At 44.7% G+C, this 16,914-nt stretch overlaps 1 protein-coding gene across 3 annotated transcripts in view; it reads right to left on the reverse strand.

Moving 5' to 3' along the window:
- Positions 1-1,632: 1,632 nt before the first annotated feature.
- Positions 1,633-16,914, reverse strand: part of MAP3K20 (mitogen-activated protein kinase kinase kinase 20) — a 93,305-nt gene continuing 78,023 nt past the window's right edge. Inside the window, exons 17-22 of one of the 3 annotated variants that reach the window (XR_010722129.1) lie at positions 12,726-12,842; positions 11,129-11,203; positions 9,943-10,093; positions 5,179-5,650; positions 2,066-2,175; positions 1,633-1,904 (exon numbers count right to left, since the gene is read on the reverse strand). Coding sequence is in view for 1 of the 3 variants with exons in the window: in XM_066189923.1 (XP_066046020.1) it covers positions 4,971-5,650; positions 9,943-10,093; positions 11,129-11,203; positions 12,726-12,842 (1,023 nt within the window). In the remaining 2 variants the exon portion in view is untranslated. Of the gene's footprint in view, positions 1,908-2,065; positions 2,176-4,693; positions 5,651-9,942; positions 10,094-11,128; positions 11,204-12,725; positions 12,843-16,914 lie in introns of those variants that run through there. The other 2 variants (XR_010722128.1, XM_066189923.1) reach the window with 2 other exon arrangements.

The raw sequence follows: 16,914 nt of genomic DNA on the forward strand, positions 1-16,914 counted from the left end.
GAAAAGGAATGTTCGTGTTGAGCCCCAAGGACACTCAGCCGCTGCATCCTGCAGAGCACGATGTCCCTGTCTCCGGCCGCCAGCAGACCCAGAGAGCCCCGGGAGGTGGCCGGGAGGAAGCTCCGGCCCCGGCAGGGGCTGCGGCTGTGGGGAGCGTGCGTGGTCTGCGGGGGGAGCTGAGGGAAGAGCTGCACGCTGTGCCCCCAGCTCGCCTTTCTGCCAGGAGGCCACTGCCTGCCGGCGCCGTTCCTCTGTCCTCGGAGTTCTTCATCTCAAATGCCCTGGTTTTACATTCTCTCAAACGTGATCTTGGCAAACCCGCATTTGTGTTATTGCCTTAATAGACTTCTCCTCTCTAACCTCTACATTTTTGCAACAAACTGGCTGAAACTGCTAAGCGTGGTAATTCATTAGATAAAAATATTATGTAAAAAAACCCCTTCTATGGACACATGTACAGAAAATAATTCTGTCAGATGTAATTTTCAGAGGTAGCACAGCTATTTGATTCCATTTAGTGACACGAGATGCCAGGAGGTCTCTCAGTTTGGGGTTTTTCCAGTTACATAAGTCACTGCCCGTCTTTCCCAGCCTAAAGTAACAATAATTATTATTATTATTATTATTACTATGTCAAAGTGCATTCTCCACCACAATCAAAAAAATCAATTCCATATATTTGCTGTACAGTTCAATGTTCTTTGCAGCAAGTCTGCAAGTTATAGGAAGTCTTAAAATACATGGGGTTTGATCCTGAGCAGCATCAGCTGAGCTAGAGAGCAGGACAGAGGTGAGGGGTGCCATGGCCGGGGGCTCTTGCTCTTTGTGGAGCAGCCCCTTAAATCAGCTCAGCAAGTTGCCAAATTCTGGTCACCATGCTGTCATACATGGCCAACTACTAGAAAATCATCTGTGGGAGCAGATAAGATAGAGCAAAACTGCAGTAGTCAGTTTTTTCTTTAAAAAGTAAACCATGTCCAAAATCACCCATCCCCATTTCACAGCAGGAAAGCAGGTTCTCATGGGGCATTAGCTCAGTCATGGCAGAGTTGGGGGGAGGCACAAATGGGCACTCTCCCCTTCCAGCTGGACAGGGACTTGCCCTGGCTGTAGGCAAACAAAAGCAGCCTGTATTTGCAGGCCTGGGCAGTGTTTTTGCTCCAGGGAGGCTCACATTCACGTGCTGCCCTGCTTAGGAGAAGGGTTTCACAGGGGCTTGAATTGCCAGCTGGTACACGGCACAGCAGCACATGTCTCTGACCTGCAAGACACAGGGAACAAGCGCCTGGAGAGTGCAGCACCACGCAAAGCTGCTGGTCTGGCTGTCACTCCCTCTATGGAGCACATCCCCAGGACACTCATCTCTTACAGCCAGTCCTGATGGGCAGTGGCAGGTACCCCAGTGCCGCTGGGGAAACCTATGTTCTTAGGAAGCCAATATGCAACAGAGTCAGACCCAGCTCTGGGCCACTGAGCTGAAGAAGAATGGTTGCTACCCTCAGTGTTGTTGTTTTTTGTTTTTTGTTTTATTTTCTTTTAAAGCTATCCTTAGGTATAAGGGAAAGACAAACAGAAAGAAAAAAAAAAAAAAAGACAAAAAATCCCACATTGAACCACATGCCTTGTTGGCAGAAAAAGAAGTCTTTTTGCCCATGCTATGAATACATCAGCTGTGGAGGTAAATTTTGTAAAATTTCAGAAAACCAAGGACCATGATGCTGAGGTTAACCTGCTCTTCCTGTCTGACCTGAGCACTGCTTCCTTCCTCACAACCCATCGGCAGGGTCAAGAACCAATTGCTGGGAAGAGATGCTGCTGTTCACCCTGAAACTTTCCTGCTGATGTCGGGCATCCAGAGAGAGCGGGGCAGCTCTTGGAATTCCCACAAGATCCAGAGTAAAATGCTACTGAATGAAAAGAAGGACTCTGTGTCAGCTCTGACAGCAAGTCTCACATTAAAAAAAAAAAAAAAAAAAAAAAAAAAAAAAAAAAAAGGGGGGGGGAAAATAAAATTTGCATCTGATTTTGTAAACATTCTTTCAATTGGACACAATTACTCACTCACTTTGGACGTCCAGTTCTGAATCTGCCTTCATGAGTTCTTTGCTATTTTTCATCATCCATTCCAGCAGGCATGTCAGAGCTCACTTCTTATAGTTCAGAGCATTTTAAACCCTGGAAGAGGAAAATGCAGGTACCTTTTGGGGATTAAGAAAACATCAACACCCAAGCATGGAGATACGGAGCCCAAGAGAAAGAAAAGCCAAGAAACCAAGGGGCAGCTCTAGAGCAGTGGTATTTTGTGCCACTTGCAGAGTCAGCCATGGAGGGAGCTGCAGCACTGCCAAGTGTGTGGATGGAGGGCAGTGTGTCCAGCTCCTGGCATACAAATCTAGGCATACTGGCACTTAAATATGGTTGCCTTTAACAGACTTGTAAGAAAACCCTAAGTGAACATAACATGGCTCCTTTCCAAAGAGCATTTCCTGAGGCGTAGTTGCCCAAGACATTCTGATTTTACACATTGCTGTGCATAGTCTTCTAGCTGCATGTTAGTAAAACATGAGAAAAAAAGGGCTCAGCTTTGTAAAGTACTGGGGGTGTGTGTGAAAATATAAGCACATTTTTTTTTATAATGAATTATCACCAAGATAGGAACTAGCCACATTAAAAGTGATAAAAACGAGATGGAAAACTAAATCGTGCTAATTTTTTTTTTTACAAGTTCACTCACTGTTGCTTTAACCAGCAATGCTGGTACAGCAAAAGGATTTCTAATCAGTCACTAATGCATGATTGTTTAATTTTAATGGGCATGATCAATACCATCCGCTCCTTCTTTAAATGCTAATGAACACTTTAATACAACAGATGTGGACAAACAGTACATTGCAGATTAAAATTAGGCACAGCATTAAACAGCTTACAAACAGCAGAGGAATCCTGCTGGACATCTTGACAAACAACCACAGGCAGCTGATAAATCTTGAATTGCCACCACCAGCCCACAGTGTCTCAGGCTTGTACAACTACACCACCATCCTGATCACCCTAGAAGAGAAAGCTGCCTTTCCAAGTTGCCTTTCTTGCAATTTCTTTCTTAGGATTTGTGGAGGCCCAACTGTGATTCCTGAGATGCATATCCAAATTTTAATAACACAAGCACATTTCTAGCAACTACTCTCAGATGCAGTTACCATTAGTTGATATCTTCCAGCCCAGTTTGGTCATGGCAAGAAATATCAGGGAAGGATCCCCAACCTAGACAAAATCCCAGCCCCCTGCTAAGTTGTGCTGGAAACATCCAGTGCTAGATTGTCCATTTCCCCAAATTAGTTGTCAGGCTCAGTAAACCAGGGCCAGGAGCTGGGTTAATAACTAGCTTTCAGCCAGTTTGAAGCCACAAGAAAATGGCAAACTTTGTTACCACAGAGCATCACATGCAGCTGAATTCACTTCAAGTTAAAGCTTCTATTTTTTGTGCTCTTAACTGTTGTCAGAGGAAAAGGCACTTGAGTGACAGAGATCCAGTTCCTGACACCTGGTGTCATTTGTGTCTTGCTCCGTTGGTTTTGGTGGACCCTGTCCTGAATTAATGAAATGTGAGTCCCAGTTCACTCTGGTGGGTATTGGAAACTCACCCCAGGACTGAGCCCCCACTGAAGGGGTGGTGGCAATCAAAGGACAGTTGCATGCACCCACAGGAGTGGCCTTTGTGTGGAGCAGGGAATTTACATGTCCTTGAGAACATCCAGTGACAGGGTTATGGTGGTACCCCCCTCACCCTGAGCAGGTGACATGCCAGCAGCTCTGCTGGCATTGCTCACAATGGTGTGCCAGCAAGTACCACCTGGGATGGGTGGTGTGCAGCACCCTTCTGAAAGGCATCTCTAATTTACAGTTCCTTGGCTTTCAGAGGGTACCATGCATTGCTTTGGATTCAGCTTCCTTTATCTGTTTCTTCCTTTTTTTCTCTCTTGTGTCTTGTAAAACCCAAACTTTTTTTTCTCCTTTTTAATTGTGTGAAATCAACTTGGAGTGAAAAGGCCACGAAGAAACTTTCTGATGCCAGCTGAGTCTAAGCTGTGTCTTTGTTCTCAGCAGAGCTAAAGACCACATTAATCAGAAACTTTGCTGACCTTGTCTTTACTACCTGAATACTGAAAGACAAAAGTGACTCAGTCTGGCCACATTTAAAAATTCAATTAAAAAATACCAGCTGCACAGGGATAAATATTATCATAGACCTCCGTGGGGTTAGTTGTCACTATGATAAAGGCAATGCCTTCTTCTCACTCTATTTTAATTTTTTTTCCCCCAAAAGAATAAAGCCTAGTTTTTGATTCTCCTGATTAAGACAACTCTGTACATGACAGAGTGCTCAGTGATGTTGGGTAGCTAATGTTGGGGCTTTTAATAAGGAACAAAGTAAGAAATTCCTGACAAGGGATGGTGAACTGAAAGTGGAGAAGTGAAGCTACTAAAGTGAACCTGAAGAAAAATCTCTTTGTGTCCCTTTTTTTCAGACTATGCTGGTCTGATAAAAATACTACCTCTTCCTAGAGCCCTGGCAGAAGCAGACTAGACAAGGGGTGAGAAGACCCTGCTCAGAGCTGGACTCAGCATCTAGAGGCAAAGTGAGGTGAGGAGAGAGGAAACAGCACAACTCTCCTAAGGATGAAACAGAGAGCCTTTCATTGTGGCACCTGGCTGTGCCTTATGGATTTTATTTTTGAAATATTAAGCAAGTGAGTGGATATCCAGTCAGCTGAGAACACAAGCAGCCAAACAGAGGGGAGAAAACCAAATCAAATCCCTTGGTGCTGACAGTGACAGGAGAGGTGCCAGCTCTCCCTGTCCACTGGCAGGCCCCAGCCAGGTGGGTACCGGCTTCGGTGCAGCAAATTAAATAGGAGCGGGCATATCTTCTCTAGGTTGAACGTTCAGGTAAATAAAGGGCCAAATTCCTCTCAGAACATCCTCCGGCCCCGCCAGCTCCCCCTGGCTCTCTCCTTTCCCGGCTTGCCGGCGGCCTGCCTGTGGGGTTTCCTTGCGTGCTGCACCTTTATCCACCCGCCCTCGCTGGCTCTGCTCTCCCCTTCGCCCCTCCTGGGTTCGCTGTCACCCTGTGGGGGCATGCCAGGGATGGCCGTGGGCTGCGGAGGGGCGCGGGGGTACCTGCGGTGCTGGGAAGCCGGGGGGGCCGCTGGCAAAGGAGTCCTGCTGGGTCTTCCCGAGTGCCGAGGGGGCACCGGGGAGCTGGTCCCGCTGCGTCGCCCGTCCGAGGAGCTGCGGGAGGGAGCGCTGTGTGAGGCGCTCCTGCCTTGGCCAGCAGACCTGTCCCTCTCTGAAGGGGTGTCAGAGGCCGTGCTGGAGGCGCTGCTACCCTTTGAGTTCAAGTGCAGATTCGAAAGGTTTCTCATCAAACTGTGTGACAGGGGAGAGGAATTCCTCGAGTGGCTGATGGATGTGAACTGGTGGCTGACGGGAGCGCGTGTCCTCCTGACGGCAGCGGCGTAGGAGTCCTGGCTGCGAAGGTAGGGCAGGTAGTGGGTGACTGTGGTCGGGCTGTGGGGGTGGCCGTGCTGGAGAGAAATGGCTTTTGCTATCTGGTGCATGCGCAGGGTCTCCATCCACTGACTGTCAGTGCCTGGCAAGGAAGTGGAAACAGAGTCAGCTGTCTGTGAATCAATGGAAAACCACTCTCAGGTTTACCAAAGGTGTGAGGTTAGGTACCAGAGTTTCTCTTGGAAGAATCTCAAGCCACCCTTCCCTCCCAGCTTTGCAACAAATAGTCCTAGATTTGAGTTATGTTCAGTGTTATGGTTGAACACAATGCTGGGCTTTTTAAATAGCAAGTGATACAGATATTTCTGATGCCACTGCAGACTGTGGAGCTTAGACTAGAAGGCAGTTACAGAGCCATCCACTTGGCTGTTCAGGTGGGTTCCCACTCCCAAGTGCCTCCCGGTCTTTTGAACCCAACCTGGTTTTAAACATGCCCTGTGATGCTCTTGGCAACCTCAGCAGATTTCTCCACAGCTTTCATTACCAAAGAGCCTGGAGACCTCCGGAGCTGGCACAGAGGTCACCCCAAGATACCAGTACTGCTGCAGCCTTGCATTCCAGCTGCATCTCTCCCATCTGGCACAGCCGTGCTGTTCGCAGCCCAGCACAGAGAGGACAGCAGTGCAGAGCCAGTGCAAATCCCAGCTGCGGCAGCCACATTCACCTCCTCTGGCTCCAATTTCTTTTCAAACTGCTACGTACCATAAACACCAGAGCTACTTCAGTTGTTGTTGCTACTACAAATTCAGAATTCAAACCACTTTGCATCCAGCTTCATGCAGAAAACTGACTCTGTATGTAGAAAAGCCAGTGAGGCATTAGGCTTCAGCCAGGCTGGCTCAGACAGTGCTTAACTGTGAGCAACTCAGGGTATTACAGTTCCCTCTACACCTACTGTCACAGCCCTGGGGTCATAACAAAAGTTGTAGCTTTCAGAGATCACACTGAAGTGGTTTTGAAAGTCAGTCCTGTGGTTTCCATGAAAGCCTTTAGCAAATACAATAGCTGTAAATTTTCCATTTGAACTGCAAAGGCTGCCTGGTTTGCTACTTTGTGGGTAGAGCAGAGAACAGGAATTCCTCTTATCTGAGGCCACAGCTCTGGCCAAAGACCCATGGGGAGCAGCTAAAATAATTTTGTTTTAGAGATTTGAATGATTTGTCCTTAAAAATTGCTAATATCGTTCCAACAGGAAAGCATAACCCTCACTGCCTCTCACTGAACACTTCATTGACCATGGGGAGTTTTGTGCGAGCTGGATAGCAGCTCTGTCCTCATGAGGATTGCTCCTGTTAAAATGTAATGGATGATCTCTTCCACTCCTCTTTTCCCCAGACTTTGTTTGAATACTTATTGTCAAGTATGTCAAAAGGAAACTGTCTCCCCTGTCATAGTGTGTGTGACACTGACACAGCAGATAGCTCCACCTGCACTTAGAGGTGAACCTTCTTTCACAGAAAGACAGATGGGAATTGCCTCCTCTGCTTCTTGACCTCCTTGAAAGTCACGGTTTCAAAAGAAACATGCATGCCAAAATGTACTTGCTAGACACTATTGCCTCTGCCATTCCCCCGTGCCCTTCTACTAAGGCTGTGGATGTAAATCACAGACGTCATAAACCTGGAAACAGCAGGCTCAGGATTCAAGTTTGGGTCCTCATTTGTTATCAACACTCATGTGGCCATCACATGCACTATGGGACAGCACAGTGCTGATCTGCCTGAACGAGGAGCTCCCTTTAGACTGGTCAGTCCTTGCTCCTTACAGCCAACAGCAGCTGCCAGCCCAGGATCCAGCTGCCCAGCAAGGATGTCCCAGTGTGCCCTGTGGGACTGCCTCTCATGGGCTGTGGGGCTTCACCCTCATGTGGTCTCTGAGCCACCAACTCTGTATACTGTACGTTCTCTCTGTGATAGACCACAGAGGTAGTACCTTCACTGCTGGTTATTTTAGCCTGTTGGACAGGTATTACCCTTACCTTTGTGCTTGGATTTGGTGGTCTTTTAAACCTGGGATAGGTGGTCTGGTAAAGAAGACAGGTCAGAAGGTTTGCTAGAGCTGAGGCACAGCTTTCATGCTGGCTGGTAACCCGCCTCCTTTGAACTGTGCCTGTTCAATTGGCTGCTGACAAAACATTAGTGCTTCCATGTAACTCCTCCAGTGTGCCAAAGGGACAGACAAGCTCTCCCACCACTCACTGAAAAAAAAGCAACCATTTTGGCTTACAGCAGCTGAGCCAACCTGTGAAGATACACACCACACTTGGTATGGCTGCAGGGTTCATCACCCCAAAACCAGGGTAACCTCTATCTGCAAAGCTAATCTGGAGTAAAGATGTATCTTTTAGGACATGCTCTAGGTTTCATTTGCATTAAAAATGTAATTGTGTTGCAAATGGATCACAGTTGCTTAGGAATAGGAACACCCATGCTAGATACGTCTGCAGTCCAAACCCAGCACCTCTCAATTCACAGGGCCATTCTTCTACAGTTCCCAGTAGTGTACAAAATTGAGAAATTCTTCCTCTGCTCACTGGTATCTTGTCCTAGCTCCTGTACTGCCCCTCAGGTGTCTCAGCCCAAACATTTCTGCAGCCCTACTGTGAACTCAGAGAAAACCAGCTTGGCTAACAAACACCTTTACAAAAACAACAGCAGATCTTAAAGGCAGAACTGTGCTAGAGTCAACTGAGAAAAGTGTGAATCTGTCAGCAGCATAAATTTATTAGGAAATGAAAACTGCATTGTAGATCCCACTGCATTATTAAACATATCTCACTGAAAAAATCAAGCCCCAGCATAACAAACACCATTCCAGAAGTCAGACAGTGATGAGCCAGGGCTGGCTCAAATGGGCAAGCTCAGCTGTGGAAGAAGAATGCAATGGGAAGACTTCTACAATTCCTCAAGAGCAAAGCAGGATGTCAGGAGCATTTCTGTCTGCCAGGCTGGAAGTTTTGTACTTGTTAAAGCAGTGCATAATCCACAGGGAACTTTTTGCCACCCCACATGCAGCTTCTGCGGCCACAGCCTCAGTATGTGTGTCCCCCTGCAAGAGCACTGGCCAGAGCAAGAGCACCCACATCTTTAACAGGAGGTGTCCTTTATCCAAGCACAACGTCCATGCAAAGCTGTGTGCTGTGTGGCTACGGGTGGGAGGGAAGAGCCGGCCAAACCACTCCAGTTGAGCCTGAGCTTATCACCATGGACTGCTTCCAGCCTGCTTCCTCTAAGAGCATACAGGGCACCCCCCTTACCCTTCAGACAGGTAACAACCGGCAGCTCTACCAAGGGGAAAAGTGGATCTGATGGCCACCAATATAAGCAAGTTAATCAGAGACATCAAGACTGGAGGCAGCCTGGGCTGCAATGATCATGCATTGGTAGGGTTTGCAGTCCTGAAGGACATAGATCAGGTAAAGTTCGGCTCATGAATTTCAGGAAAACAGACTTCCAGCTCCTCAAGGGCATAGTCAATAGGATTCCCTGGGGACACGGCAGTGTAATAGAGCTGACAGACCTTTAAGGAAGTCTTCTATAGAGTGCAAGAGCTCTCCAGGAGCAAGAAATTGGGCAAAGAAGGTGAGAGACTGGTGTGTCTGAGTAGGGAACTGCTGGTCAAAGTAAGGGGAAAGAAACAAATGCACGGGAAGTGGAAACAAGGACAGGTAGTCTGTGAAGAGTATAGACATGAAGTTTGGTTGTATAGGTATGTAGTGAGGAAGGGCAAAACAAAGCTGGAACTGAACCTGGCAAGGGATGCAAAGAATAGCAAAAAGGGTTTCAGCAATGTTAACAAAATAAGAAATTCCAAGAAGGTGTACCCCCCTGATAAACAGCACTGGAAAACTGGTAGCAACAGATGGGGGGAAGACTTTGTCTCAATCTTCAATGTCAGCCTCTCTTCCCACACCTATCAAGTCAATGGACAGTAGGATGAAGACTAGGGGAGCAAAATGCTTCCTGATCTTAACATCAGTGGACATGGGAAGAGCTACAGATGTCATTTATCTGGACTCCTGTAAAGCTTTTAACAGGATCCCCCCCCCAACATCCTTCTCTCTAAATTGGACAGAGATGGATTTGATGGGTAGACTGTTGGGTGGATCAGGAATTGGTTGAATGGTTGCATCCAGAGGTCAACGACTCAGAGTCCTGATGTACATCAGAGACAAGTGGTGTCCCTCAGGGGTCCATACTGGGACCAGTCTTACTTATTATCTTCATCGCTGACATACCGAGGGATCGAGTGTACCCTCAGCACATCTGCAGGTGACACCCAGCTGAGCGGGGTGGTTGATGTGCATTGACGTTTTGCTGTTCTCCTCACATATACCCTGCCCATGTCAGCAATGAAGTTCACGTGTGTTCTTACCTGAGTCAGATCTGCTCCGTGAATTCCCCTCCGAATTGGGGAGCGAGGTCTGTATCAAGAGCTGCACTGCCTCAACCTCGTCCTGCGCTTTCACCTTGCTCCAGCAGATAGCTTGGATGTGCCTCGTGCTTTTGGGAGCTCTAACATCACTCTGCTCAGGAGAGACACAACAAGCATGAGGATGTAACAACACACAACACAGAACACACTAAGCTCCCCTATGAGGGAACTTCCACTAGTGCCTGGGCGACAGCAGTTGTTTTAATATAGAGCCTGCTTTGCAAAACCACTTAGCTAGTTCTCAAATATTTTTAGACTCTAGATAATTTTGGCTGGCACTTGTGATTATGCTAAAAATGTGGTAGTGAATAATGGCTTCAATTCTTGTACCCTGTGGAGGAAAGATCTGAAGGCCTTCCTCTACAAACACAATAATACATTTTACTAGTTCTATTAATGAGCATCAAATGTGCATTGCTTTCTGCTAACAGAGGTTGGACTAAGCAGGTATTTTTGCAGGGGGACCCCCAATAAAATTTTCCTGGAGTATCCTTCAGTTTTCTGTTAAGGACCTATGACTCCTGTGAGAAACTTCAGCCTGAAAGAAAACTACTTCTTCACTTTTGAGACAAGCAAGCAAGGTCCAGGATTTCCCCATCATTCCATCACTGCCTGAATGCTTGTTCAGGACAGAGCTGGAATCTAATTTATTAACCTTCTTTTGACAGACAGAGTTAGGCTTTATAAAATCAGTATTGTAAGTAACTGCAAACTCTTTTTACAAAGCTTATTTCTATCGCATAAAATTGTATTCTGGGTTTTATTTTATCTTACTCTTGATTTCTCATTTTCTTTCTTCTCCTGTTGCTCCTCTGCTCTCCTAATTAGCACATCATTCAAAAGATAAAAACCAGCCTCTTTAAGTAATGCAAACAACACTGACCATTACACTTGAAGCAAAAGGAGCTTTCATCCTTGAGAAGAAGAGCCATCCCAGGCAGCAGTCTGAGGCCATTGTATCTGTAAACTTAATTCAGCTTTTGCTCTGAAGTTTATATTTTACAACTAATTACAGGCTGCTGAGAACTTGATTATAGGATATAACAAAGCCAGAGGATGTTATTTCCACACCTCCTGTGTAGGTTTTGTCTTGGATCAACTATTTTATTTGTTTCTTAGAGCTTACCTCATACGTAACAATACATTCTACAGACTGGTGCTCTTCTATGCCCACAATCCATTTCTCCATTACAAAGGGTGGCTGGAAAAAACATGGTGGAAGTTTCTAAGGTGCTCTTCATCTCCTGACTTGTTTCTAAATCACCCAGAAGGGATTTACAACATTTGCCTCTTTTCATTCATTCCCATACTGTTAACATCAATGCTTTCCTTAAAATTTTATGAGACAAAGCAATATATTTTTGAAATATTTACTTCTTTGTTTACAAAAGGAAACTGAGAAGAGATTTCCATATATAATGCACAGCAGATGAGACAACACAGAATGTTTTTTGGGGGGGGGCAAAAACCTTTTTCAATTTTGTGTGTGTACACTTTTGCTTGTGCTAGATTTACAGAGGAAAGCAAGAACAAACATCTAGAGATTCTCAGAGATATTTCTTGACAAATATAAAAATGTTGAAGTATGTTACTGTATCTAATTGTTAGTTTATTTAACTTTACACCTTTTTTGAAGAAAAAAATATTGAAATATCCAAGATTAAAATCAGACAGAAATCTAATGATAATAATACCAACAGTCATAATAATAATAACAACAAAAAAAAATCATAAGTGTTTTTCCAGAAATCACTAACTACAAAAATAGTGTTAGCATGAATTCAATATTAGAATCTTTTTTGGCAAATACACCTATATCACATTTTCCTTAAAATTCTGAAAGTTGACAATATGCTTTTCACTTTTTTCTGTAGAAAAAATTACCAAAAGCTTCCCCCCACCCCCAAGTTTTGCCCCAAAAATTCACCATTAAAAGCACTCAAGAGTTTGGGTGTTTATACCAGCGCACATTAGAGCAGCATCCTAATTGGCAATCAAGCTGTAAATTTTTTTCAGTTAGAAATTTATTTTGTTAGCTATTATCAAGTGGAGCATATTAATAAAAACAAACAATTAAAATAATAGCTAACAAAATGCCCTCTGCATCAACAGAACTTCTGTTCCCTAGGGAAAATCAGTCTAAATGCCTACTGGTAAATATTTACAGGCAGGTCCTGACACAGGGTAAAATGCTCAGTGACAATGAATTGCAGATGTTCAGTGCTGTACTGTCTGCAATAGGTTTCAGTCTTTGCAATCCACTGGTGCATGAAAGAGAGAGTTTTAGAACCAGGTAAAAGTTCTAAAACTATACAAAAAAAAAAAAAAAATTCAAGGAGAGAAAAAATGCACAAAACCCCCCAGACAAATCACACAGTTTCTGGAACATTTAAATTGGTTTCTTCTCTTGAAAAATAAAGCAATTCCTGGAACATTCTTTTAATTAAAAGAGGTAATAAATTCAGAGGATAAAACATGGAATTAAAACAAGAAAATATAAATTAGTTCCTTCTCTTATTTGTCTATTGTTAACATTATTGTCAGCTTAAATGAGAACCAAAATACCTAACTCCTATTTTGATACAATTCTATTTAAAATGTGCATTTTATTTAAAAGCTGTCAAGAGATTGAGCTTCTGCAAGCACAAAAGTCGACTGCTGTGGTATTTTAATGTCTTTGTTTGAGATCTGTGAATTCGTGAAAGCTTTAAGGCTGTAAATACCTTTGTCATCTTTAAAATCTCTGCATCAGGTAGGTTAGTGTTGAATGTCACATCTTTTATGTAGGTTATTGCAATTTCATCCCCATCCATCTCCATGTACATTTTCCATTTACAATCCTATGAATAATAAAAAAAAAAAAGAATGCTGGATTGTTAGAATACAAATAGGAAAAAAACCCAACAACAAAGCCCAAAATGAAACAAAACTGAAAGCTGAAACAACCCAAAATCTAATCCTCAATATATAAAGGAAAAAAAAAATCCAGCGAGAAAGTTGAGGGACATATACATATTTTAGGATTTGCATGTTTGCAGTACAGTGTTGATAATGGAAAACCCTCAGTCTTCTTGTTCCCTCTTCTCTCAGTTCACCCTGCGAGGGAGCTGCCACCTTTACAGGTGTGGTGTCTTCCGAGGTGTGGTGTCCCTGAATGGCTCACCTGGACAGACAGCCTGCTGGAGCATGTGGCTTGGGAGCTCTGCACACCCCAGGGCAGTGGAGGGGCAGGGCAGTGGTGGGAGCCATCACCTGGGGTCACAGTCAGTGCTGGCAGCCAGCCACAAGGACATCGTGAGCCCAGGAATAAATGATCAGTCTGCGCAACATCTTCGAGCTCAGTTATTTCAGACACTAGAGGCACTGAGCGTCCTCAACTTCTGCTTGCGTCTAATTGCATTATTATTTACAAAGAAGCTCAGCTAGGAAAATAATCACAGTGAGTCTAATAAACCACAGCAATAAAAGGTACCCTTAAACAATCCCCTGAGCTGAATAGGGGGCCAACATCCCACACTTTGCACAGGTGTGAGCCTGCAGAAAGTGACAGCTGGCAGAATCCTGCAGGACATCCCACACGGACTGAGTGCTGGAGCTGGGGTTCGTGCATGTGGCCAGGGAGGCTCCCACTGGGGACTAGAGGCTGCCTGTCCATGGTGCAAACCAGCCAGCATTTGCTGGTCTGCCCGGCAGGTGCTTTGGGGATGAGATACTGTGCAGTGCACTGAGCTCCTCCAAAAATCAGTCCCCTGAAGGATCACTCTGCCAGTGAAGCAGAGTGTCTCCACCTCCATACAGGAAGAAGAGAATCTTCCCTTCACAAAGACAGGAGCTCCTCCAGACATGCTAGGAGTTCAGGGGTCTGTGTCTGCCACATACCATCTGTTAGGCAGCTGTGAACTCCATGCATGCAGGAGGCAGTCTTCACTTTGGTTTTGCTCAGAAAACACAAAAACTTGCAGTGGGGACACAGATGGACACTTAGGGCCACGGGCTTGGGTAAACAGTTATTTGCACAGACAAATATACAGCAGCCTAAAAAGTTTCTGTTTGCACAGGTGATTTGCACCACATCTGTGGTATTTGCACTTGTATCTCTCATAAGTGTAACGCAGGAGGTCAGGTCTCAGAAGGCTCAAAGCTTTACATCACGCATTGAATTGGCAATTCCAAATTAAAAGAAAACTGAGATATAATCTTTCTGAACTGCAACAAGAAATTACGTTTACGACAGCATTTGGCCCTGTGTGTCCATCTGTCCCTTTTGAAAGCTTTCACATTTTACATGCAGAGAGGGCATCTGAGTTGGTTTTTGCACTGCCCTGGTGTGAGTTTGAGTGATGGGAACTGCAGTTCAGTGGTCAGGGCACCAACCAAGACTCAGCAGCACCAAGTTCAGTTTCCAGTTCTGCTATTGACTTTCTGTGCACCCTGATCAGGTGCTGAAGTCACCCTGTGCCTCCATTTCCTAATCACAGGCTGTATCTCATTGCACATCTCTTTTCTGTCCTGTTTTTTACATTTGTGAGCTGACCCAGGGTAATGCCTGTCCTGTCCCAGGCAGGTTCAGCACTGTGCACCGGCCCTGACATTGGCTGAGGAGGGCACATGCTTTGAAATGGAACAGCAACAGCAAAGCAAATTGTCTCTGACTCTTCCTCATCTCTCAGACTGTGCTCCTCTCCCTGCTCAACACTCTAGTTGCCAGAGTTTTTGCAGGAGATTCATGCTACTGCAAATCAAACCTGAGGTTAGAGACAAGATGCTTGATGACATTTATAAGTTTTACAAAAACACCTGAGCCAAGAAAAGAAAAAAATAAGGACATAAAGTACTATCCTCCAGTTAGTCCAGCACATCTCCTGCCATCTCTGAGTAATAGCAGCGCCAAGCACTTTAGAGCTAGAGCTGTACCTTGTGCTGGGGCTCCTGTGCCCTCCTGACTCAGGACTTTGTGCTGTTCACTCACCCTGCAGACTAGATCTGACAAATATGATCTCATTTTAATAAACAAAATGAATCAACCAACCACCTCTAGAGAAAAGCTGTGTACATGCAGGGTTTGGCAGGGGGTGGGAACTGCCACTGCCTGTCCTCTTGCCAGACCCACTGCACAGGCAGGATCCCTCTCCACGTGGTCACAGATCAAATTGCCCCACACAGGGGTGGATGCCTGAGGTTTGCACAAACACTGCCTTCCCCAGCTCTGAACTGCACCTTCAGAGAAATACACATTCTCCCTTCCCTCAAATCCAGTCCCCAAACCTTTGGTCCTCTTTGGAGCCCTCTCCATCCACACTGTTCAGATACCAAGACGGCAATATGTCATACTAGGATACCCACTTTGGTCCTTCAAAAATACATGTCTGATTTTATTTGGAAAGGTTTTCATCTTGTGTTATTAGAAAATCGTTACTGGAAAGGGGAAAGAGAGAAGGAACAGATAAGGAGAGCAAGAGGCAAGAAAGCGAAGGGGCTCTTGGGAGAAAGAAAGAAAATATATAAAAAAAGGAAGGAAGGAAGGAAGGAAGGAAGGAAGGAAGGAAGGAAGGAAGGAAGGAAGGAAGGAAGGAAGGAAGGAAGGAAGGAAGGAAGGAAGGAAGGAAGGAAGGAAGGAAGGAAGGAAGGAAGGAAGGAAGGAAGGAAGGAAGGAAGGAAGGAAGGAAGGAAGGAAGGAAGGAAGGAAGGAAGGAAGGAAGGAAGGAAGGAAGGAAGGAAGGAAGGAAGGAAGGAAGGAAGGAAGGGAGGGAGGGAGGGAGGGAGGGAGGGAGGGAGGGAGGGAGGGAGGGAGGGAATAGAAAAGGCAGCAGGTGGGCAACTTTAGAATCAAGGCACTCAGCAAATATCTAGGGTAAGTAGGTGGTTACCTGTCTTACAAACCTAGTAACTCTTTCGTTCAATCACACAGTAAATAATGCAAGATTTGTGTGCTGCAGAAAGGAAGGGAAATATTTCCCTGTTTTCCAATGGAGTTCCAGGTTCTTATAACAGGACATGCTCATCCATTTAAACAAAAATTTGGCTAGAAAAACCAAGCATATGAATTTCAATTCTTTGATGAATTGTAGCCATATGACTTCTGAGATCAAAACTACATTTAGTGCCAGGCATATGTGATAAAATAATTTGGAAATGGCTTGTTCAAAGTGTCTGGCTGATAGAAATGCTTGCATAAGTCCTTCAAAGAGACTTCCCTGGACATCTTTAATTCAAGCATTAAAATACCTCTAAACACCTACCTGCTTGATTTTGATCTAAATAAAAAATTTCAGCTTTTTGTTTTAAAAAATTATCTAGTTTCAGAACTGAAATGCACAACCCGCAAAACTTTGTGCGAAAACATTTCCAAATAACACTTTGACAAAGCCAATAAATCAACAACCTCTGAAAATTATTGTAGATAAGCAAATCACACATGTATTTGAGCTGCTTCTTCTCAGCTTTGAAACAGAGAGTAAGAACACTTTAAAAATTAAGTCTCCAGCTTACTGTGGTGACAATACTCCTTTAACCCCATATGCGTTTATGTCTGCAAAAAAAACCTGAAAGGGAAATGAAAAAGATCAGGCACAGGCTCTGAACAGCAAACACATATCCTGCAACAACAGCTTAAAACCTTTGCTAGGGAGGCACTTCATTTTTCAAGGGGGCCCAAATCAAGGATTCATTTTAAAATCAGTGGTTGCAATAAACTTTTTTTGTTTTTTAGAGATCGAAATAAGAATGGAAATGGCATTGTAGCAGATAACTGGATAGTAGAAGAAAACTAAGATGTAGCGCAAGATGAAACAAATAAGAAAAAAATGTTGGCCATGCTGATACTAAAAGTAGTAGCAGGTTGAAGATTTAGGTCCCCAGAAGCTCCTTTACATTCTTAGCTATTATCTATCTCAGCTGCTGAAACCTGCTGTT

Source organism: Chamaea fasciata, unplaced genomic scaffold (genome assembly GCF_029207755.1).
Source record: "Chamaea fasciata isolate MVZ Bird 193981 ecotype frontalis unplaced genomic scaffold, bChaFas1.0.hap1 SCAF_8, whole genome shotgun sequence".
NCBI classification, from domain to species: Eukaryota; Metazoa; Chordata; class Aves; order Passeriformes; family Sylviidae; genus Chamaea; species Chamaea fasciata.